This window comes from Schistocerca americana, chromosome 11 (assembly GCF_021461395.2).
Source record: "Schistocerca americana isolate TAMUIC-IGC-003095 chromosome 11, iqSchAmer2.1, whole genome shotgun sequence".
Classification (NCBI taxonomy): domain Eukaryota; kingdom Metazoa; phylum Arthropoda; class Insecta; order Orthoptera; family Acrididae; genus Schistocerca; species Schistocerca americana.
The window spans coordinates 110,920,217-110,945,793 of NC_060129.1; the positions used below are offsets into that span (position 1 = coordinate 110,920,217).

General features: G+C 44.5%; 1 protein-coding gene across 1 annotated transcript in view; it reads left to right on the forward strand.

Annotated features, from left to right (window-relative positions):
- The window catches only part of LOC124554176 (alpha-mannosidase 2), a 792,511-nt gene that overhangs the window by 583,912 nt on the left and 183,022 nt on the right, over window positions 1-25,577 (forward strand). The window contains exon 9 of the mRNA XM_047128249.1: window positions 4,637-4,810. Within this exon, the coding sequence (XP_046984205.1) occupies window positions 4,637-4,810 (174 nt within the window). The remainder of the gene's footprint in view (window positions 1-4,636; window positions 4,811-25,577) is intronic.

The following is a 25,577-nucleotide window of genomic DNA, read 5'->3' on the forward strand; positions in this document are numbered from 1 at the left end:
AGCCAATGAACAGAGAACGACGTTGCCAGAGCTCGATTGCAGTGCAGAGCACGGACGAGTGTCTTCAGTTTTAGAAATGTTCAGCCATTAATAAAGTATTTGAACAAAAGCAATGTCTTGATAGCAGACTTTCTTTTATAGAAAGTTTGGAAAAAACATTCTTTTTACCAGTTGCTTCATATCCTATTAATTAATTAAACCAAACAAGCAATAAGCCTTTATCAGTAAACTCTTCCGGGCTAAGTTGCCGTGGTCGATCTGTAGAACTTCTTCTCCCAGACGTTTCGTTCTCAACTACAGAGAACATCATCTAATTCAGGCAATAGCAAGGAAAGGTGTTTGTATCATTCTCACATACCGCTTTTTCGCAATAAAGAACGGCGGTAATTGTTTATTTTCTATTGTACTTCGACGAAACGTCAGTAATCCATAGTTATACCAACAGTGTTTGTCGGTAGTTTGCGTGATATTTTAGAGTCCTCCAGAAGTTCTATAGCACGACGAGCTACGTTAGCGTAATGTTTAAGGTGTATAGTTGCTCAGCGAAGGGATCAGAGTTCAAATCTTGTTCGGTGCTTAATATTTTCTTTATTTAAAAATAATATCGAAGTGTCTTATGTCATGAATTTTATTCGTTTGAATGTAATTTTTTGAAATTTCTAGTGCTTTGTCTCTTCATTATAATCATAATAAGTTTTCGGTTTTTCTAATTTTGTTCTCCAATATTTCTTTCCACAGCAATTAAAAACAATGAAAAGGCACACATACAGTATTCAAGTTATCTGTTTTGATTGTATATCTTCTCTTCCGCACCCGCTGTTTTACTATTCATATTGAGATATATTCTTTTGCGACAGTATTAAAAGTATTATTTAGAGCAGAATTTCGGCTCGTACGTTGCCGAGCTACTTGATTGTCTGACGCAATTCTTTGATTCGCTGCTTCGGCAACATCATATTGAATGTTTTCGTCGACTGATCTATGTTTTGGCAACTATTTCCTGTCCATTGTGACAAACACAAATTGTTTGCGCGCTATGCCTTACTGACAATATATTTTAGTTTCTATATTTTATTACATCCACAATTCAGTTTTATGTACTTCGCCAACTTTGTTTTAATCAGAACGTTTTAGAAATAAACGAAAGGACTCTGGTATAAATAAAAGTTTTATTACAGTCAGGAAAGACGGAATATTTCTCAATATTACATACGGCACTTATCTGGTACTTAAATTAAATGGCATATTGTTATACAGTAAATTTTATATGAAATTTAGGTGTCTTGTCCATATTTCATTCTCAACATTGTGGCAACTAAAATCGACCACACAGAAAGTATACGCTATGGACTTTTACCTCTGCAAACTATTCAAAATTTCGTGCAATGGTTTACTACATTTAATGCTGCACAATAACTGCGTTGAACGTCGAAACAAAATTAAGTCATTTATGGGGGGGGGGGGGGGAAGGTACCAGTCAAGAAGATGTGTAAAAATCTAATTTTTGGGCCAAATAGTTTTTGTGAAATCGAATGATAAGTGTGTCAAAGCAGTGGGAACACCGTGTGTCTGCACAGGCGAGCAGTGCAATGATTGCAAAATCGCGCACGGGGTGGAATGCGGGGAGCACGTGACTGCAGCAGCGAAAGGGTTAATGCGGCCGTGGTGGCTTTACTTCATAAACTGCGCGCTCCCCCCTAAACGTAAGTTTGCGAACTATGCTATACTATGGCGCTGCTTCTCTTGGCGCGTACAACTGGCAACGCAGCAATCTCCTGCGTCTGGGCGGGCATGCGCGAGCTGCCAAGGTAAAAGAATTGAACTATAGGGTGCACTGTAAACTCACTACAAACTTCACTAGGGACTTCTGTCGGGTTTTGCCGCGTAATGTTTCGATCTTGATGTACGACCTCTCCTCTTCAACAATCACAGTACCAGAGACTCCTGCAGGGTCCGTTTCTACCTCTCGCCAATTTTGTGTTACACTACACCGCGAAAAAACGATAGCACGTGCTTCTCCCTTCAAACTCCCGGCTATATCTGACGTAATTTTCTCATTGTTGTTGCATCAAACAATCGACAGTAATACCAACTTGTGTATTATTTATGGAATGTCGCTCATATTTTAGAGCCCATGTTTACTGGACATTTTTTTCTTTTTTTTGGTCCTAGTACATTTTTCAAAATACGGAATACTCTTCTTTTAAGGCACTGTAAATATAGATGTAGATCACGCACCAGTAACGCATAAGAATACTTCGTTGACAGTTACCTACATCTACATATATGTGATTACTCTGCTATTCACAATAAAGTGCGTGGCAGAGAGTTCAATAAACCGCCTTCGAGCTGGCTGTCTACCGTTCCACTGTCGAACGGCGCGCGGCAAAAACAAACACTTAAATTTTTCTGTGCGAGCCCTGACTTCTCTTTTATCAAATGGTTCAAATGGCTCTGAGCACTATGGGACTCAACTGCTGAGGTCATTAGTCCCCTAAAACTTAGAACTAGTTAAACTTAACTAACCTAAGGACATCACAAACATCCATGCCCGAGGCAGGATTCGAACCTGCGACCGCAGCGGTCTTGCGGTTCCAGACTGCAGCGCCTGTAACCGCACGGTCACTTCGGCGGGCTTCTCTTTTATCGTGATGACCATTTCTCCCTATGTAGGTGGGTGCCAACAGAATGTTTTCGCAATCCGAGGAGAAAACTGGTGATTAAAATTTGATGAGAAGATCCCGTCGCAACGGAAAAAGCCTTTGTTTTAATGATTGCCACTCCAGTTCACGTGTCATGTCTGTGACACTTAAAATGGTTCAAATGGCTCTGAGCACTATGGGACTTAACATCTGAGGTCATTAGTCCCCTAGAACTTAGAACTACTTAAACCTAACTAACCTAAGGACATCACACAGGATTCGAACCTGCGACCGTAGCGGTCGCGCGGTTCCAGACTGAAGCGCCTAGAACCGCTCGGCCACTCCGGCCGGCTGTCTGTGACACTATCTCCCCTGTTTCGCGGTAATACAAAACAGGCTGCCCTTCTGTGAACTTTTTCGATGTCATCCGTCAGTCCCACCTGATGCAGATCCCACACCGCACAGCAATGCTCCAGAATAGGGCGGACAAGCGTGATTTAAGCAGTCTCTTTAGTAGGCCTGTTGCACCTTCTAAGTGTTTCTGCCAATAAATGGCAGTCTTTGGTTTGCTCTACCCACAACATTATCTATCTTACTGTTCCAATTTAGCTTATTTGTAATTGTAATCCCTAAGTATTTCGACGAATTTACAGCCTTCAGCTTTGTGTGACTTATCACTTAATCGAAATTTAGCTGATTTCTTTTAGTACTCATGTGAATAACTTCACACTTTTTCTTTATTCAGGGTCAATTGCCACTTTTCGCACCACACAGATATCTAAATCGTTTTGTAATTCGTTTTGCTCACCTGATAACTTCACAAGACGGTGAATGACAGCATCATCTGGAAACAATCTAAGAAGGCTCCTCAGATTGTCTTCTATGTCGTTAATATAGATCAGGAGGAACAGAGGGCCTATAACACTTCCTTGGGGAACGCCGGATATTACTTCTGTTTTACTCGATGACTTTCCGTCTATTGCTACGAAGTGTGACCTTTCCGATAGGAAATCACGAATCCAGTCGCACAACTGAGGCGATATTCCATGTGTTGTGGTCTTCAGTCCTGAGACTGCTTTGATGCAGCTCTCGATGCTACTCTATCCTGTGCAAGCTTCTTCATCTCCCAGTACCTACTGCAACCTACATCCTTCTGAATCTGCTTAGTGTATTCATCTCTTGGTCTCCCTCTACGGTTTTTACCCTCAACGCTGCCCTCCAACGCTAAATTTGTGATCCCTTGATGCCTCAGAACATGTCCTACCAAGCGATCCCTTCTTCTACTGAAGTTGCGCCACAAGCGCCTCTTCTCCCCAGTTCTATTCAATACCTCCTCATTAGTTATGTGATCTACCCATCTAATCTTCAGCATTCTTCTGTAGCACCACATTCCGGAAGCTTCTATTCTCTTCTTGTCTAAACTATTTGTCGTCCACGTTTCACTTCCATACATGGCTACACTCCATACAAATACTTCGAGAAACGACTTCCTGACATTTAAATCTATACTCGATGTTAACAAATTTTTCTTCTTCAGAATCGCTTTCCTTGCCATTGCCAGTCTACATTTTATATCCTCTCTGCTTCGACCATCTTCAGTTATTTTGCTCCCGAAATAGCAAAACTCCTTTACTACTTTAAGTGTCTCATTTCCTAATCTAATTCCCTCAGCATCACCCGATTTAACTCGACTACATTCCATTATCCTCGTTTTGCTTTTGTTGATGTTCATCTTATACCCTCCTTTCAAGACACTGTCGATTCCGGTCAACTGCTCTTCCAAGTCCTTTGCTGTATCTGACAGAATTACAATGTCATCGGCGAACCTCAAAGTTCTTATTTCTTATATTCCATAGGCACGCAGTTTGGTTAGAAGACAAGGCGCTGGTGAGGAGCTACAATTCTGAACAGATATGGTAGAAAATTTACTCGTTATGTTTACAGCCCTACTCAACGCTGCTCTGTTGGCTAATAACGACGTTGTGGTTCCACAGGTGACCGCCAGGGCGGCGCTGTCGCTGCTGGGAGGCGACGGAGGCGGAGGCAGCGGCGGGGCGTCCATCGGAGGCGGCGCGGGGGCGGCGGCGGTGGGGGGCGGCGCGGGGGCGGCCAAGCTGTCGCTGCTGCCCGACACGGACCGCGAGTCCTACGAGAAGCTGCCGCGCAAGGTGAGGCGCGCCCTGCTAGCACTGTCCCTCCATACGTCTGCGCCACCTTTCCATTGCATTCAGTGAAATGTGTTCTTCAGTCTATTGTAGGACACCACTCGTGTTGAAACAGTTTAAGTACTTCATTATTTTGTTTTTGTCCTTATGTGCTTATATGATTGTTTTAATAAAGAAAAGAAAAAAAGAAAGAAAAAAGCTGGTAGAGCACTTGCCCGCTAAAGGAAAAGGTCCCGAGTTCGAGTCTCAGTCCGGCACACAGTTTTAATCTGCCAGGAAGTTTCATATCAGCGCACACTCCGCTGCAGTGAAAATCTCATTCTGGAAACATCCCCCAGGCTGTGGCTAAGCCATGTCTCCGCAGTATCCTTTCTTTCAGGAGTGCTGGTTCTGCAAGGTTCGCAGGAGAGCTTCTGTAAAGTTTAGAAGGTAGGAGACGAGGTACTGGCAGAAGTAGAGCTGTGAGTACAGGGCGTGAGTCGTGCTTCGGTAGCTCAGTTGGTAGAGCGCTTGCCCGCGAAAGGCAAAGGTACCGAGTTCGAGTCTCAGTCCGGCACACAGTTTTAATCTACCAGGAAGTTTCATATCAGCGCACACTCCGCTGCAGAGTGAAAATCTCATTCTGTCCACAGTACTGCTGTCTGTCGCTGTTAACGTACTGCTAGGACTGTCGGAAAACCCTAGACAGAAACAAGCTATACTGAGTCCGAACATAGTGACAAACAGTAAGTGGCCATGGCTGTTGTCAAAAGCAGGAGCCGCGCGGGGTATCCGTGCGGTCTCGGGCGCCTTGCCACGGTTCGCGCAGCTCCTCCAGTCGGAGTTTCGAGTCCTCCCTCGCGCATGAGTGTGAGTGTTATCGTTAGTGTAAGTTAGTTTTAACATCTTCATCTTTTGTAGTCCTGTCTTCCTCAGTTGCTCGTAATATCATGGTATATTGATAATTTTTACTTATGGACCGTCTGACAGCAACTGAATAAAACACAATTTTAGTGCCATACGCGTTTCGCCTTTATTTTCTGCAAGGCATCATCAGTGGCCTGGAATATGTACATATGTTAGCTGTTTAATTTACATTTTTGTCACTGTACCTATAGGTTATAAACAGTCCTGGTGGTTGGTATTTCCTATTAAGTAGTAACGGTTTGATCTGTACTTACAGGTTGCGTGGACAATTTCTTACATATTACGCTCATGTTGCATTTTTGGTGTTGTTCTTCTTCTTATGAATAACAATTTGCTGTTTTTTCCACAGCACTATGAACTGAACGCTTGTTTCAAAGCAATGTTTCGGTTTCTGTTGCCGACTGTCGAATGTTTTAGCGAAAGATCGAATATTATTGCCGAGCTTTCGAGTGTAATTATTGAAGTATCTGTGATCTGCTCGTGTATGCATGTGTGTGTGTGTGTGTGTGTGTGTGTGTATTTTGGTGTTTTTTTTTTGGCTGTTTGTGTGTGTGTGTGTGTGTGTGTGTGTGTGTGTGTGTGTGTGTGTGTCTCCAGATGATGTGGGGAAGAGTTTTCTTTTTTTTTATTATTTTTGTTTTATGTTATCATTTCCTTTACTAAGTGTAGTAGGGAGCCTGTGCTGATGTGTGTGTGTTCGTTTATCTCATGTCTGTTTTCTGCTAGGGCTTTCTGGATGTGGAAGTTTTCTTGCGTTTGTATAAGATTTATGTCATGGTTGCTTATTCTCATTATTTTCATTTCTTGTTCCATGTTTGTAGGATCATGGTTATTGTGTTTTAAATGCTCTCCAAATGTGGAATGGTTTGTTTCGTGCTTCCAACGTCTGATATGCTCATTATATCATGTTTCCAAATTCCTGCATGTCATGCCTATGTATACTGCATCACAACTTTGACATTCAAATTTATATATTCCTGATTGTTGGAATTTGTCCCTCTTGGTAGCTGGCTGGCTTAGGTGTGATTGGAGGGTTTGCCCAGGCTTATGAGCTATTTTCAAGCCCTGTCTCTTTAGGATATTTACAACTCTGTGTGTCAGTTTATGTGTGTAGGTCATGGTGTACCATCTGGTTCTTCTCTGTGTGGTGTTGTCATTGTGGGTGTTTGTTGAGTGTGTTTGTAAGTTTTCAGCTTGTAAGTTCTCTTGTATTCTGGAAATGTTGGGTTTGTTTTGGATTTGTGTTTTTATTTTTTGATTGAGCCTGTTTTAGTTAGATTAAGTAGTGTGTAAGCCTAGGGACCGATGACCTTAGCTGTTTGGTCCCATAGGAACTTACCACAAATTTCCAAACTTTCAAAAGCAGGTACTGGGTACTGAATGGGACGAATATGTTTCCAAACGACACACGCAGCGCATTTCGCATCACTGTGCAGCTATTTCCAGAGCAATACAGCCACAAAGAAAAATGGCGGTGGGCGGTAAGATGTTGAAATGAAATGCAATTACTCACCACCCTAATCTGCAGATGTCAGACACTCAGATCGGTACCAACTCTGTGTGTCGATAAAAGATCAACCAAAGCTCCGATTTAGTTCGTGTTGTGTGCTGTTGTCTAGTGAAACGTATGTAAATGGTAATTAAAAGTGACACCAAAACGACGCAGTATGCGGAAAGCATATATGTGAGCTATGGCTGTTCAAGTCTCTTGTAGGTGAGTTCGTAGCCGACATGGTAGGTCAGGATGGTCGGTCACAGGGTTAGTAATAGTAGTACGGTATTCTGCTTGGTTCGAATGGCTCTGAGCACTATGGGACTTAACATCTGAGGTCATAAGTCCCCTAGAACTTAGAACTACTTAAACCTAACTAACCTAAGAACATTACACACATCCATGCCCGAGGCAGGATTCGAACCTGCGACCGTAGCCGTCGCGCGGTTCCAGACTGTAGCGCCTAGAACCGCTCGGCCACACAGGCCGGCCGGTATTCTGCCTTACGGCAGGTCATGTCATGGGTTAAGCCTCTCCCACTTTTGTCTGTCCATAGCCAGTCTTTTCATTTCTGAATATGTGTCTCCTTTTGTATTCTCCAGCATTTGATATCTTCTTTTTCCTCTTCCCCTTTTTCCCTCCACCATTCCTGCTATTCCTTCCTTCTATAAACAGTCCCTTCTCAGTGTCCACTCCAGTTCCGTTTTCTCTTTCTGATGACTTTCAGCATGTTTCTTTCTTCTCCAAGTCTTCTTAATACTTCTTCATTCCTTACTCGGTCTTTCCATTTCACTTTTTCCATTCTTCTCCATATCCACATCTCTACTGCCGCCAATCTTCTTTCATCTTCCTTCCTCAACATCCAGGTCTCTGCACCATATACTGCAACGCTCCAGATGTAACATTTGGCAAATATTTTCCTCAGATCTTTGTTTAGTGGTCCGCAAAGGAATTTCTGTGTCCTCTTGAATCCGTCTTTTGCCATTGCAATTCTTTTCCTAATTTCTGTTGAGCAATTCATATCATCCATTATTACACTTCCCAAGTAATTGAAGTTATTCACTCGCTCTATTTCCTCTCCCCCTATTTTCGTACGGCATTTTCTCACCTTTCCTCCAATTACCATGCTTTTCGTTTTCTTCTTGTTAATCTTCTTTCCATGTTCTTCTAATTTTGTGTTTAGATCATCTAACATTTGTTCCATCTCTCTTGCACTCTCTGCCATCACAACCGTGTCGTCTGCAAATCTTATATACTCCACTCTCCGACCCCCTATACAATCTCGTCTCCTTCCATCGAAACTTTCACTAATAATTTCCTCCGGATATATATTGAACAGTGTTGGTGATAAACAACAACCTTATCTTACACCTCTTTCAAGTTCTATTTCTTCACTCTTCACACCTCCTAATCTTACTCTTGTTCTCTGGTTCAAATATAAATTTCTAATTAGCCGTCTATCCCTCCAGTTCCTTAGGATTTCCATCAGTTTGTCCCTCTGACACAGTCAAAAGTCTTTTCAAGATAAATGAACACAACATACACCTTCCTGTTCTTCTCCATGTATCTCTACTCTAGCACTCTCAGTATCCCAATGGCATCTCTAGTTCCCAATCCTCGCCTGAAACCAAATTGTTCATCTCCTGTTACGCAATTCAGCTTTCCATATAGCCTTATGTTGAGAGTCCTCAGCAAGACTTTGTCTGCGTGCGATATCAGGCTCACTGTTCTGTGTTCCTCACACTTTTTGCTGTTCTGTAGGTATTAAGATACTTTCTGTAAAGCTCTTTGGCGATTTCCTGTCATGTATATTTGATTACACAATTCAATCAACTCCCTTTTCCCTCCTTTCTCAAATGACTTAAAGAGCTCCGCAGGTATCTCATCAATTACCATTGCCTTTCCATTTTTCATCTCCTTCATAGATTCTTCAATCTCTCTAGTTAGTATTGCATTTCCTTTGTCATCATCTGCAACTTTATATTCTTCTTCTTCTTCTTCACTTGGTTGGCTGTCTGCAACGTATAACCATTCTATATGTTCTTCCCATCTTCTCATTATTTCTTGGGATTCACTCACCATTTTAACGTCTGCTGCCGCTACTTCCTTTAGTCCATTGTTGTTTCTCTTTTCCCTGAATGTCAGATCCACTGCTTCTTTTCCGTCTTTCTCTAATTTCTGTATCTTGTCACACTTTTCTCTCAGTCATTTCTCCTGTGCTTTTTCTGTCTCCCTTCTTAATTCATTATTTAAGCTTCTGTAGTTGCGCTTCCCTTCTTCTGTGTTTACAGTTTCCCATTTCCTGCGATCATCCATCTTGGTTATCATATCTGCCGTTACCCATTCTTTCTTTACTTTTTTCGTCTCCTTGACTCCAAGCGTTTCCTTAACTGCCTTTTTGTCCCAATTTCAAAACGATCTCATCTTCCTTCTGTGCATTCTGCTTCCTGTCCTTGCATCCTGATTTCACAATATGCATTCTCTAATTTTTCACAATTGCCTTTTGTCTTTCAGTTTCTCAAAGTTAATGTGCTCTCTCTTCTGTCCTTTCCAGGTTCTTTTCAATTTAACTAGAACTTCAGCTACTGCTAATATATGATCTGAATAAATATCTGGCCCTGGATAACTTTTGTCGCTTTTTAGGCAATTTCGGTATCTTTGTTGTATCATTATGTAATCATTTTGGTATCTTTTGTTGTAAAATCGAGATATCCAACTATATCGTCGTCTTTTGTGATTATCAAATTGAGTATTTCCAAGTACCATAAAATTTTCATTGCGGTATTACAACAATCTTTGCCCTCTCATTTCTTTCTCCCAGTCCAAATTTCCCCAGAGCTTTTCCTTCTGGTCCTTCACCAACTACCGCATTCCAATCACCCTTTATAACAATACATGCATTTCTTTTCTCTCTGTCTGCTATGTTTTCTATCGTCTCATAACATTCTTCTACCTCTTCATCTGAATGATTACTTGTTGGCATATAGAGCTGGATGATAACTAACTCTTTCTTTTTCCCTTTCAGTCCCATCATCATAATTCTTCTACTAACATATTCAAAGATGATAACTTTGGCCTTCAGTCTTTTACCTATCTAAATTCCAACCCCATACATTCCATTTTTGTCTTCACCTGAATAGTACAATCGGAAGTCGTCACTGTCTAGTTCTCCACAACCACCCCATCTCACCTCACACATTCCGAGTACATCCAATTTGCTTCTTGTCATTTCATGTTTGGCGTTTTCTGATTTTCAAATGGTTCAAATGGCTCTGAGCACTATGGGACTTAACATCTGTGGTCATCAGTCCCCTAGAACTTAGAACTAGTTAAACCTAACTAACCTAAGGACATCACACACATCCATGCCCGAGGCAGGATTCGAACCTGCAACCGTAGCAGTCGCGCGGTTCCGGACTGAGCGCCTAGAACCGCTAGACCACCGCGGCCGGCGTTTTCTGATTTCCCTTCCTGGAGAAGGGTTAAAATGTTCCAAGTCCCAATCCTCAATCAGTCTTCCTTTTTCTTCCCCTTCCTACCTTTTCCATTTGTCCTAATCTCTGGAGTCCTCGTTGTATTCCCCTCGCGGATATCCGATTGAGGGGAAGCTTTACCTCCGGAATATTGTACAGAGAGGTCCATCCCGTGAACGTTTAGGGAAGTAATTCCAGCGGTGGTTTCCCGTTGCCTTCCACTGTCGTCCACATCCTGTCGGCTCGCTGACCCAGTTTCCCGCTGGGGTTAGTTACCCAACCTTCCACTGTGTTGCTCAGCTTATAGGTGCGATTGAGGAGAATTGAGGTGAGAGAGGCTACGAGAACTCTCTTGTTGAGTTCTTGTATTCGCATCTCACCCCCATTTTTAGCCAGAGTCGCAAGGATGTCTCCTGTGACGTCCGCCCAAAGCAAACGCAACAAACAATACCGAAGAAAAGGAATAAAAAAAATTTTAAAAAAATGGTAGATCGTGAGATCATCGTTCTAAAGTCCCGAGTTCGATACTCACCGTTGGCTTTTTTAACACTTTACGCATGAAATTGTTAAATGGAAGAACATTTTTCTGACATGTAAAAGGACTTTTCGAAGTTTATAGCAATGTTCTTTTGGCAGCGTGATTTCGCTTCGTTAGTTGAACGTAGAAAACCTATAGAGTACAGTGGTATAGATAGGTGCCGTGTTGTGTACACAAATGTATTGGTACTTTCAAATAACTAAGCGAAAGCACACTGCCAGAAGAACATTGGTATAAACTTCTAAAAGTCGTTTTACATGTCAGAAAAATGTTCTCCCATGTAACAATTTCACGCGTAAACCGCTAACAGAATCGCAGTCAGTTAGGTCTGAACTCAGAACCTATAGTATGACGATCTGAAGCTCTACTAACTTTTTTTTACTAAAGTCATTTTGTTCGTTGTATTCATTCGGGGCGAACGTCCGATGACAACCGTTCAAGTTCATCGTTGATCCAGTCACTCTTTTTTTTTTTATTACAGAGAGTAGCTAACCCTCTGCGCTACCGTGGCGGCTACTCGCCTACCAACGATCTTCCTATTCACAGTTCACAGATACGGTTCCCTATACTCTGCAGTTCTGGTGTTCCTTTTAATTACTGTTTACGCATCTTCTAGTGGACGACAGCACCCAGCACGAACTAAATGCCGGCCGGAGTGGCCGTGCGGTTCTAGGCGCTACAGTCTGGAGCCGAGCGACCGCTACGGACGCAGGTTCGAATCCTGCCTCGGGCATGGATGTGTGTGATGTCCTTAGGTTAGTTAGGTTTAAGTAGTTCTAAGTTCTAGGCGACTGATGACCTCAGACGTTAAGTCGCATAGTGCTCAGAACCCTTTGAACCATCTGAACGAACTAAATCGGTGTTTTCGTTGCTACTCTATCGACAAACAACATTTGGTACCGATCTGAGTGTCTGAAATCTGGAGATTTGAGTGTCAGCTACGAACCACCGGAGACTGCGGGTCCAGTGTTCCAAATTACTCACGAAACGTCCCTGAAGACACTCCGACATGTTCTGGCCGGAGTTCGGGTTCACAGTACAGGAAGATGACTCAAAACGTCTTGTCCACTGGCCACTTCCGGACGGAATACCGCTTCGTCGCGTTACGGGTACTTTATTTATTTATTTACACGTAAAGTTCCAAATGGTTCAAATGGCTCTGAGCACTATGGGACTTAACATCTGTGGTCATCAGTCCCCTAGAACTTAGAACTACTTAAACCTAAGGACATCACACACATCCATGCCCGAGGCAGGATTCGAACCTGAGACCGTAGCGGTCACGCGGTTCCAGACTGAAGCGCCTAGAACCGCTCGGCTACACCGGCCGGGACGTCAAGTTGCGTAGGACCAAGTTGAGGAGCAAATCTCCAAGGTCATGGAACGTGTCAGTACATAAAATTACAACATAAAAGTAATAACGGATAAACCCGAAAAAAGTGAGTCCATAAATTTAAGTGAACGCAATCAATAATTAAACAAGAATAAGCATAATTTTTCAAGGATCTCCTCGACAGAATTGAAGGGGGGACCCAAGAGGAAACTCTTCAGTTCCGATTTGAAAGCTCGTGGATTACTGCTAAGATTTCTGAATTCGAGTGGCAGCTTATTTAAAATGGATGCAGCAGTATACTGCACACCTTTTTGCACAAGAGTCGCCAGCCGAAGTGGCCGAGCGGTTCTAGGCGCTACAGTCTGGAACCGCGCGACCGCTACGGCCGCAGGTTCGAATCCTGCCTCGGGCATGGATGTGTGTGATGTCCTTAGGTTAGTTAGGTTTAAGTAGTTCTACGTTCTAGGGGACTGATGACCTCAGCAGTTAAGTCCCATAGTGCTCAGACCCATTTGAACCATTTTTGATAGCGACCCAGATGGGTTCCATAGGATTTACATCAGGTGCATTTTTTTGCACAAGAGTTAAGGAAGTGCGATACAAATTCAGGTTCGATTTCTGCTCAGTATTAACTGAGTGAGAGGCCAATGTCAAAATACCCAGACTCGTAAACAGGGGTCGACAAGATGTTCGCGAACTTACACTACTTATTGCCCGAAGCACCTGTTTCTGAGCCAAAAATATACTTTCCATACGACATAAGCGAATGAAAATAAGCAAAGTTGACTAATTTTCGTGTCGAACGATCACTTACTTCACATACCGTTCCAATAATAAAAATGGGAAAATTAAGTCTTTGAATAAGATCCTGAACGTGGGCTTTCCATGACAGTTTACTATCTACCTTAACAACTAGAAATTTGAACTGTTCAGTTTCAGTAATCATATGTCCATTCTGTGAAATTAAAGTGTCGGGTTTTGTTTAATTGTGTGCTATAAACTGTAAAAACTGAGTTTGATTGTGATTTAGATTTAGTGTATTTTCTACAAGCCCATGAACTTATGTCATGAACTAACCTTAGCAAACTCTGATGGCATAGAAATAGTTCTAAAATTAGCTACATTAAGCTGCCTCTCTGCCAGTCTAGTAACGTGTGTGTGTCTTGTGTGTCCACACGGCGCTCTTGGAACAATGCACACCAACTGCTGACATTGCTACGGTCCATGCCGTCGTCCCATACATGCCACGCATCTCGCTAGCAATGTCACTCAGTTTACGCACTATCGCCTTCAACAGTAATACGCGCGATGTTTGTTTCGTAGTTCCGGCTTGTCTCGCTAGAGCGGCACATCAAAACAAAGTACTCTTTGTTGCGCAAACTTCAAACAAAACACAGCAAAAAAAGTTTTACATCACCCCGGTTCCCAGAACTTCTGAAGATAGACGTTCACTGTGGATTTTGTATCACAGCCACAATCCCTTTGACTGTTGAGAGGTGTCACTAAACTCGCCCAAAGATATAATCTACCATGCATGAGCAGCGCCTATTAGACGGGGGGGGGGGGGGGGGGTCCGACAACCGATAAGTTCCAGTGATTCCAACAGGAAAGACACACACGGCTCGTGTTGTCTGTGATTCAACCATGCCTAGACGGTCAATACCGCGGTTCGATCGCGCCCGCATTGTTACTTTGTGCCAGGAAAGGCTCTCAAAAAGAGAAGTTTCCAAGCGTCTCGGAGTGAACCAAACCGATGTTGTTCGGAAATAGAGATGGAGAGACACAGGAACTGTGGTTCACTCGCCTCGCGCAGGCCGTCCAAGGGCTACTACTGCAGTGGATGACCGCTGGCTACGGATTACGGCTCGGAGGAAACGTGACAGCAATTCCACCATGTTCAATAATGCTTTTCGTGCAGCCCACAGGACGTCGTGTTACGACTCAAACTGTGCACAATAGGCTGTATGATGCGCAACTTCACTCCCGACATCCATGGCGAGATCCATCTTTGCAACCACAACACCACACAGTGCAGTACAGATGGGCCCAACAACATGCCGAATGGACCGCTCAGGATTGGCATCACGTTCTCTTCACCGATGACTGTCGCATCTGCCTTCAACCAGACAATCGTCGGAGACGTGTTTGGAGGCAACCCGCTCAAGCTGAACGCCTTAACACACTGTCCAGCGAGTGCAGCAAGGTGGAAGTTCCCTGCTGTTTTGAGGTGGCATTATGTGGGGCCGACGTACGCCGCTGGTGGTCATGGAAGGCGCCGTAACGGCTGTACGATACGTGAATGCCATCATGCGGCCGATTGTGCAACCATATCGGCGGCATACTGGCGAGGCATTCGTCTTCATGGACGACATGCGCATCTTGTGACTGACTTCCTTCAGGATAACGACATCGCTCCACTAGAGTGGCCAGCATGTTCTCTAGACGTGAACACTATCGAACATGACTGGGGTAGATTGAAACGGTCTGTTTATGCACGACGTGACGCACCATCCAATCTGAGGGATCTACACCGAATCGCTGTTGAGGAGTGGGACAATCTGGACCAACAGTGCCTTGATGAACTTGTGGATAGTATGCCACGACGAATACAGGCATGCATCAATGCAGGGAGACGTGATACTGGGTATTAGAGTTACCGGTGTGTACAGCACTCTGGGCCACACCTCTGAAGGTCTCGCTGTATGGTGGTGCAACACGCAATGTGTGGTTTTCGTGAACAGTAAAAAGCGCGGAAATGATGTTTATGTTGCTCTCTGTTCCAATTTTCTGTACAGGTTCCGGAACTCTCGGAAGAGAGGTGATGCAAAACTTATTTTGCTGTGTGTATACTCGTATAATGTCGTGAAACTTCCCAATTTCGGCTACAATACTAGGGGAGAAAAAAAATTGTGCTTTAGTTTCCAATCCTCCTTCCTCTATGGAGCGATCTGAGCTGTTTTTACTTGCACGCGCCGTTATTTCTTTGCAAGACATTCCTGCTTCCGTGAGGCGGTCGAACGCACGGGAACGTTCTGTGGCGACACGGAAGATCACCAGAATCGCCTTCGGCTGCACTTGTCTCTATTCGCGGCCTGCATTTGGCGAGATGGAACTGGCGAATAAATCAGCTGAGGGACGCCTTCTTGGGCAGTAAGTCAGTCGGCGGGGTATTAAGCGTGCGTTGATTCGTGCGGCGGGTTTACGGGCGCGGGAAGTGCCCCTAAACACTGGGCGACCACAAAGCAAACGCTTCCCCCAGGGTGGCCGTTAAACTGGCGCGCCGGCAGTTCAGATGTGGCGCGATACGATAGGACACGCCACGGGCACAAGATCCACTTCCTCGCGTCGAAGCCGCCCGCTTCCGGGTCAAGCGTCGATTCGCAGACAGTCAGTTAAACACGGCGATTGCGCGGTACTGGGGCCGTTCGGTTAACCCTTTGTTTTGCACACACACAATATTGTGAAGAAAAAATATTAAGTCACTTATATTAGATGTAAACTACTGGCCATTAAAATTGCTACACCACGAAGATGACGTGCTGCAGACGCGAAATTTAACCGACAGGAAGAAGATGCTGTGATATGCAAATGATTAGCTTTTCAGAGTATTCACACAAGGTTGGCGATGGTGGCGACAGCCTACAACGTGCTGACATGAGGAAAGTTTCCAACCGATTCCTCATACACAAACACTAGTTGACGGGCGTTGTCTGGTGAAACGTTGTTGTAATACCTCGTGTAAGGAGAGAAATGCGTACCATCACGTTTCCGACTTTGATAAAGGTCGGATTGTAGCCTATCGCGATTGCGGCTTATCGTATCGCGACATTGCTGCTCGCGTTGGTCGAGATCCAATTACTGTTAGCAGAATATGGAATCGGTGGGTTCAGGAGGGTAATACGGAACGCCGTGCTAGGATCCCAACAGCCTCGTATCACTAGCAGTCGAGATGAAGGCATCTTATCCGCACGGCTGTAACGGATCGTGCAGCCACGTCTCGATCCCTGAGTCAACAGATGGGGACGTTTGCAAGACAACAACCATCTGCACGAACAGTTCGACGCCGTTTGCAGCAGCACGGACTATCAGCTCGGAGACCGTGGCTGCGGTTACCCTTGACGCTGCATCGCAGACAGGAGCGCCTGCGATGGTGCACTCGACGACGAACCTGGGTGCACGAATGGCAAAACGTCATTTTTTCGGATGAATGCCGGTTCTGTTTACAGCATCACGATGGTCGCATCCGTGCTTGGCGACATCGCGGCGAACGCACATTGGAGCGCGTGTACTCGTCATCGCCACACTGGCGTATCACCCGGCGTGATGGTATGGGGTGCCATCGGTTACACGTCTCAGTCACCTCTTGTTCGCATTGACGGCTCTTTGAACAGTGGACGTTACATTGCAGATGTGTTACGACCCGTGGCTCTACCCTTCATTCCATCCCAACGAAACCCTACGTTTCGGCAGGATAATGCAGGATCGCATGTTGCAGGTCCTGTACGGGCCTTTCTGGATACATGAAATGTTCGACTGCTGCCCTGGATAGCACATTCTCCAGATCTCTCACCAATTGAAAACTTCGGTCAATGTGGACCGAGCAACTGGCCCGGCACAATACGCCAGTCACTACTTTTGATGAACTGTGGTATCGGGTTTGAAGCTGCATGGACAGCTGTACCTGTACACGCCATCCGAGCTCTGTTTGACTCAATGCCCAGGCGTATCGAGGCCGATATTACGGCCAGAGGTGGTTGTTCTGGGTACTGATTTCTCAGGATCTATGCACCCAAATTGCGTGAAAATGTAATCACGTGTCAGTTCTAGTACAATGTATTTGTCCAATGAATACTTGTTTATCATCTGCATTTCTTCTTGGTGTAGCAATTTTAATGGCCAGTAGTGTACATACCCATTTGAGCACTTTTACTCCCATTTTTTTTTCAAAATACTGTTTGTTGCGTATAAGTATCTTCCCTCTCAAAAGGTAGATGGGTGCTGCAATGTAATTACTACAACTGCTATCGCCTGCGGTCCATGTTTCATAACTTCAGTCACTGTACCAGATCTGTGATAAAAATTGAGATCTTCAGAGCCGGTCCAGATTGCTGTACACACCGGTACGTCTAATACCCAGTAGCACGTACTGTTCCATTGATGCATTCCACTATCCGTAAGTTCATCAAGGCACTGTTGGTCCAGATTGTCCCATCCCACAACGGCGATTCGGCTTAGACACCTCACAGTGGTTGGTGGGTCATGTCGTCCATAAACAGCCATTTTCACTCTATGCCAGGCATGTTCGTTAGGGTTCATGTCTGGAGAACATGCTGGCCACTCTAGTCGAGCGATGTCGTTATCCTGAAGCAAGTCATTCACAAGGTGTGCACGATGGGGGAGCGAATTGTCCTCCACGACGACGAATGCCTCAGCAATATGCTGCCGATATAGTTGCACTATCGGTCGGAGGACGGCATTCACGTATCGTACAGCCGTTACGGTGCCTTCCATGACCACCAGCGGCGTGAGCCACAGCGCCAGAGATAGCGCCAAAGAGTATTTTTCCGTCCCCTCCACTGGGGCTGTTGTAGTTCAGAGGTTGCCGTGGGCAGTGCTTGTTGAGAGGATGTCGATAGCAGTACTAGTTGAGGGCATGTTGTGTGCAGTTGTTCTGTTGGGCAAGACAGCAGATGCTGTTCGATTGGGGATGTTGTAATGATCACAGTGTAATTTTCGTCAATATATATGAAGGTAACAAAAAAATTTTTTTTTCAAATTTCCTAAATAACAATGCCTCTTGGTCACAGGTTCAGTCAACAAAGCATCTGGCTTGTGTTCATGTATTAGACTGTAATTCTGGTTTCTGTACGCAATTATAGTATTTCTGGTTTTTTAATTACTTTATTGTAAATGGTGTTTAAAATATCGTGTCGTATTGAGGAAGAACCGTGCCAGATGTGTAGGTTGAATCACACTTCCACACACAGAACAGTTACACTTGTGCTTTGTTGTTTCGTAGCTTTTATAGTTGCTGGGAACTTAATTAATCATTTGTGTTAACGGAAATTTCCTTTTATTCTGTGTTGTTATTCTATGCAGTCAGATTGCGTACTAATACTACTCAGGGCCAACCGGTTACGAGACTTCGTAACCGGACATACAGCTACTAAAAAATATTTTCATTTATTTAACTAAGCCCCCATGCAACATGTCTCCGACGGTTCTCTGTTTGAAGGCATATGCGACACCCATCGGCGAAGAGAACGTGATGCCAATCCTGAGCAGTCCATTTGGCATGTTGTTGGGCCCCATCTGTACCGCGCTGCACGGTGTCAAAAATGGTTCAAATGGCTTTAAGCACGATGGGACTCAACATCTGAAGTCATCAGTCCCCTACACTTACAACTACTTAAGCCTAACTAAGGAGATCACACACATCCATGCCCGAGGCAGGATTCGAACCTGCGACAGTAGCAGTCCCGCGGTTCCGGTTCTAGAACCGCTCGGGCACAGCGGCCGGCTTGCACGGTGTCGTGGTTCCAAAGATGGACCTCGCCATGGACGTGGGGAGTGAAGTTGCGCATCGTGCAGCCTGTTGCGCACAGTTTGAGTCAACGTTACGTCCTGTGGCTGCCCAAAAAGCATTATTCAACATGGTGGTGTTGCTGTCAGGGTTCCTCCGAGCCATAATCCGTAGGTAGCGGTCATCCACTGCAGTAGTAACCCTTGGGCGGCCTGAGCGAGGCATGTCAGACAGTTTCCTGTCTCTCTGTATCTCCTCCATGTTCGAACAACAGCGCTTTGGTTCACTCTGAGACGCCTGAACACTTTCCTTGTTGAGAGCCCTTCCTGGCACAAAGTAACTATGCGGACGCGATGGAACCGCGGTATTGACCGTCTAGGTATGGCTGAACTACAGACAACACGAGCCGTGTATCTCCTTCCTAGCGGAATGACAGCAACTTATCGGCTGTCGGACCCCATCCGTCTAGTAGGCGCTGCCCATGCAAGGTTGTTTACGTTTTTGGGTGGGTTTAGTTCAAATGGCTCTGAGCACTATGGGACTCAACATCTTAGGTCATAAGTGCCCTAGAACTTAGAACTACTTAAACCTAACTAACCTAAGGACATCACACACACCCATGCCCGAGGCAGGATTCGAACCTGCGACCGTAGCAGCCTCGCGGTTCCGGACTGCAGCGCCAGAACCGCACGGCCACCGCTGCCGGCGGTGGGTTCAGTGACGTCTCTGAACAGTCGAAGGGACTGTGTCTGTGATGACTCATTTTTGTTCATTTTGGCCTAAAAATTAAATTGTTATGTTTTCTTAATTTAGGCAACCTTTATTAACGATCTTTCATGAAATATCGATACTAAGAATTTATATTTGAAATGAAAACAGCAATTTCGCGCGTGCAGTATGTGACTAGAAACAAGAAGAAATGCATTATTCATAAATAAATAATGATGAATTTTGCAATAAAATGACATCAGCACCACCCTCCCCATGCCTGCCCTGTTGCGTACCTACCTAGCAGACAAGTTTTCGAACAGCTGCAGCATGAAACGGTACGTTTCCGAACATGGGTTCCTGTTCAAAATATGATGTACTCAATCCAGTCCACAAGCCCTAGAGATTTGTAGCGGGAATTTCCGAATACCCTGTATTGCCATTCGTAAATTCACATATCTATAAAATACCTGTATACTTAACATTTAACATCTTCAACTTTCGTAGTCCTGTCTTCCTCAGTTGCGTGTAATATTACGGTATATTGATAATTTTTACTTGTGGACCGTCTGACAGCAACTGAATAAAACACAATTTTAGTGCCATACGCGTTTCACCTTTATTTTCTGCGCGGTATCATCAGTGGCCTGGAATATGTCCATATGTTCGTCACTGTACCTATAGGTTATAAACAGTTCTGGTGGTTGGTATTTCCTATTAAGTAGCAATATTTTGAACTGTACTTACAGGTTGTGTGGACAATTTCTTACATATTACGCTCCTATTGCATTTGTGGTGTTGTTCCTCTTCTTATGAACGCCAATTTGCGGTTTTATTCCCACATTCCACAGCACTATGAACTGAACGCTTGTTTCAATGCAGTGTTTTGATTTCTGTTGCCATCTGTCAAATGTTTTTGCCGAAGATCGAATGTTATTGCCAAACTTTCGAGCGTAGTTATTGAAGTATCTGTGATCTGTTCGTGCATGCATTTGTGTGTGTGTGTGTGTGTGTTTCGGTGTGATATAATTTTTTTGTGCTGTGTGTGTGTGTGTTTTGGTGTGGTATATATATATATATATATATATATATATATATATATATATATATATTATTTTTTTGTGGGCTCTGCTTATGTGTGTGTTGTGTGTGTGTGTGTGTGTGTGTGTGTGTGTGTGTGTGTGTGTCCAGAAGGTGAAGGGGTAAGAGTTTTTTGTTGTTGTTTTGTTTTATCTTGTCGCCAGCCGGGGTGGCCGAGCGGTTCTAGGCGCTACAGTCTGGAACCACGCGACCGCTAGGGTCGCAGGTTCGGATCCTGCCTCGGGCATGGATGTGTGTGATGTCCTTAGGTTATGTAGGTTTAAGTAGTTCTAAGTTCTAGGGGACTGATGACCTCAGAAGTTAAGTCCCATTGTGCTCAGAGCCATTTGAACCATTTATCATCTTATCATTTCCTTTATTATGTGTTAGGGAGCCTGTGCTGATGTGTGTTTGTTTATTTATCACTTGTTCGTTTTCTGCTATGGCTTTCTGGATGTGGAAGTTTTCTTGCGTTTGTATAAGATGTTTGTCATGGTTGCTTATTCTCATTATTTTCATTTCTTGTTCCATGTTTGTAGGATGATGGTTATGGTGTTTTAAATGCTCTGCAAATGTGGAATGGTATGTTTCATACTTCCAACATCTGATAAGTTCTTTGTATCATGTTTCAAAATTCCTGCATGTCATGCCTATGTATACTGCATCACAACTTTGACATTCAAGTTTATATATTTCTGATCGTTGGAATTTGTCCCTCTTTGTTGCTGGCTGGCTTAGGTGTGATTGGAGGGTTTGCCCAGGTTTATATGCTATTTTCAAGCCCTGTCTCTTTAGGATGTTTGCAACTCTGTGTGTTAGTTTGTGTGTGTAGTTTATGGTGTACCGTGGTGTTAATAGGAAATACCGACCACCACAACTGTTTATAACCTGTAGGTACAGTGACAAAAATGTAAATTAAACAGCAAACATATGTACATATTCCAGGCCACTGATGATGCCTTGCAGAAAATGGCACTAAAATGTGTTTTATTGAGTTGCTGTCTGACGGTCCATAAGTAAAAATTATCAATATACCGTAATTAACATTTAATCTTCTTCGCTGATCTTAATATTCTATTCTAATGGCAGTATTGTTTCCAGCGAAAGCGAATGAAACTGAATTTCGAAGAAAGTAACTAGGTTGTGTTTTGCGAGACTTCTGTTGCATAAATTGCTACCAAAGTATGGAAACCTGCGATTTAAGCAACGTGCAGTCATTGAATTCTTGACAGCAGAAGGTGTCACCGCAAAGGAGATTCATCAGAGAATGAAAGCCATTTATGGTGATTTTGTTGATGTGAGTACTCCTTCCAAACTTAACAGAAGCTTTCCTGCGAAACTTGCAGAACTAGCACTCCTGAAAGAAAGGATATTGCGGAGACATGGCTTAGTCACACCTGGGGGATGTTTCCAGAATGAGATTTTCACTCTGCAGCTGAAACATCCCCCAGGCTGTGGCTAAGCCATGTCTCCGCAATATCCTTTCTTTCAGGAGTGCTAGTTGTGCAAGGTTCGCAGGAGAGCTTCTGTAAAGTTTGGAAGGTAGGAGACGAGGTACTGGCAGAAGTAAAGCTGTGAGGACCGGGCGTGAGTCGTGCTTGGGTAGCTCAGTCGGTAGAGCATTTGCCCGCGAAAGGCAAAGGTCCCGAGTTCGAGTCTCAGTCCGGCACACAGTTTTAATCTGCCAGGAAGTTTCAATAGTTGACGAAGTTTGTGACAGGTAGCGGTAATTTAAAAAAATAAAAAACCTTTACATATTATGTGTTTTTGCCATGAGCATCCAGCCAAAGCCGTCTGTAGTCTGTAGGGGTGTAGACTTCCAGCCACCTGGTGGCACACGAAATTGGCAATTTTCAACATAAAAAAAAGAATATTGGTCGTCTGTCGTAACAGTTCCTTTTGATCCATTCCTTCTGCCTGTTAAAAGAACTGGGTAGGTTTCGGCATGGCGGAATGGACCATTCCCTCGCGAGTGATATAGGATGGCGATAGGGCATTTCAACTCTTTTTTTCATTCTGTACTCGCTGGCCTTGTAGCTTTACGAGTGGAACACCTGAGGCTCCGGATAATTTTCGTCTTGTGTTCGACTCTCGACTAGCGCTCGTATATATACAGTGTGTCCCAGCTATCTTGTCCACCCAAAATATCTGTGGAACAATAACAGCTATTGGAAAACGACTTTCACCGGTATCAATGTAGGGCTGGGGCCCATGAATGTACATATTTGGAAACATTCTAAAACGAAAGCATATGTGTTTTTTAACACAAACTTATGTTTTTTTAAATGGACCTCCTATATTTTTTCTTCAGCAATCCATAGCATGACAAAGCACATACACAATGGCGTTGATTGCATCGCAATATTTCCATTACATCCCGAGATATTGAGACGCGAAGTTGACGCTTGAAACACCCGACATGCGCTGCTAGCGCACGTCCTGAGGCTCAGGCGTGAACCCCATGCGTTATGCAGGATGGCAGCAGACCGTATTATTCGTTTCGGACCTCTTGATAAGTAGGGAACTGTGATTACGCATGCCAATAACATCGCGATTACGGGCAGCATGGGGTTCACGCCTGAGCCTCAGGACGTGCGCTAGCAGCGAATGTCGGGTGTCTCAAGCGTCAACTTCACGTCTCAATATCTCTGGATGTAATGGGAATATTGCGATGCAATCAACGCCATTGTGTATGTGCTTTGTCATGCTATGGATTGCTGAAGAAAAAATATAGGAGGTCCATTTAAAAAAACATAAGTTTGTGTTGAAACTTCCTGGCAGATTAAAACTGTGTGCTCGACCGAGACTCGAACTCGGGACCCTTGCCTTTCGCGGGCAAGTGGATAAGTTTGTGCTAAAAAACACATATGCTTTCGTTTTAGAATGTTTCCAAATATATACATTTATGGGCTCCAGCCCTACATTGATACCGGTGAAAGTCGTTTCCAATAGCTGTTATTGTTCCACAGATATTTTGGGTGGACAAGATAGCTGGGACACCCTGTATATATATTCTGTCTGAACAGGTCATGAAGGCCCAATGTATCCGACCGACCGCCGTGTCATCCTCAGTCCTCAGGCGTCGCCGGCTGCGGATACGGAGGGTACGTCGTGGGGAGCGGATCGAACCGTCCTGCTTCGCCTATATCGGTCGATCGTCCGCTCAAAGCTGGACTATGGTAGCTTTGTGTACTCCTCTGCACGGCCGTCCATCTTGCGCCGCCTCAAGCGTTCTATACTAGTCCCGTCGAGAGTCTTCATGCTGAAGCCGGTGAATTGCCACTAACCTACCGGCGCGATATACTGCTTTGTCGGTATGCCTGTCGGCTACTGTCAATGCCCGACCACCCGTCTTATCGTTCCTTTCTTGACGACTGTCTCGACCGTCACTACGGGTTGTATGTCTCTGCCCTGCTACCCCCTGGAGCTCGCTTTCGTCGCCCCCTTCAGCACCTTGATTTTTCACTCCCTGCAACCTTTCGAGTGGGCGAGAGCCAAACGCCACCTTGGCTCCAGGCTCAGGTTCGCGTTCACCTTGACCTCAGCTCGCTCCCAAAGGAGGTTACCCCAGCTTTGGTACACCGCTCCCGGTTTGTCGAACTTCGTTCGAAGTTCATTAATACGATCTTCATTTATACAGCTGGCTCTAAGACCAATGAGGTGTCGGGTGTTCTTTCATTGTCGGGGCACACAGTTTGAAATACCGGCTCCGTGGCCATTGTTCGGTCTTCACAGCTGAGCTCTTTGCCCTGTACCAGGCTGTCCCTTACATCCGCCGCCACCGACATTCTGCTTATGTCATCTGCTCCGATTCCCTGAGCGCCATCCAGAGCCTCAGTGCTCCGTATCCTCACCCTTTCGCGCGCCGGATCCGACGCTCTCTTCAGCAGCTGGTGGACGACGGTTCTCCGGTTGCCTTTATCTGGGTTCGTCGCCGTGTCGGTATCCCTGGAAACGAAACTGCAGATGCCGCGGCCAAGGCTGCGGTCCTCCAGCCTCGGACAGCTTCTTGTTGTGTGCCTTCATCTGATTTTAGCAGGGTCATTTGTCAGCGCATTTTACCGCTGTGGCATGCCGATTGGGCTACATTTTCTGAACAAAAGCTTCGGGCCTCGAAACCTCTCCCCACGGCTCGTACGACCTCTTCACGCCCTTCTCGGCGGGAGGAGGTCATTTTGGCCCGGTTACGGATTGGACTCATCTGAGTACTGAGCAAGCAGTAAAGGAAACAAAAGAAAAATTCGGATGAGGTATTAAAGTCCATGGAGAAGAAATAAAAACTTTGAAGTTCGCCGGTGACATTGTAATTATGTCAGAGACAGCAAAGGACTTGGAAGAGCAGTTGAACGGAATGGACAGGGTCCTGAAAGGAGGATATAAGATGAACATCAACAAAAGCAAAACGAGGATAATGGAATGTAGTCGAATTAGGTCGGGTGATGCTGAGGGAATTAGATGAGGAAATGAGACACTTAAAGTAGTAAACGAGTTTTGCTATTTGGGGAGCAAAATAACTGATGGTGGTCGAAGTAGAGAGGATATAAAATGTAGACTGGTAATGGCAAGGAAAGCGTTTCTGAAGAAGAGAAATTTGTTAACATCGAGTATAGATTTAAGTGTCAGGAAGTCGTTTCTGAAAGTATTTGTATGGAGTGTAGCCATGTATGGAAGTGAAACGTGGACGATAAATACACTCCTGGAAATGGAAAAAAGAACA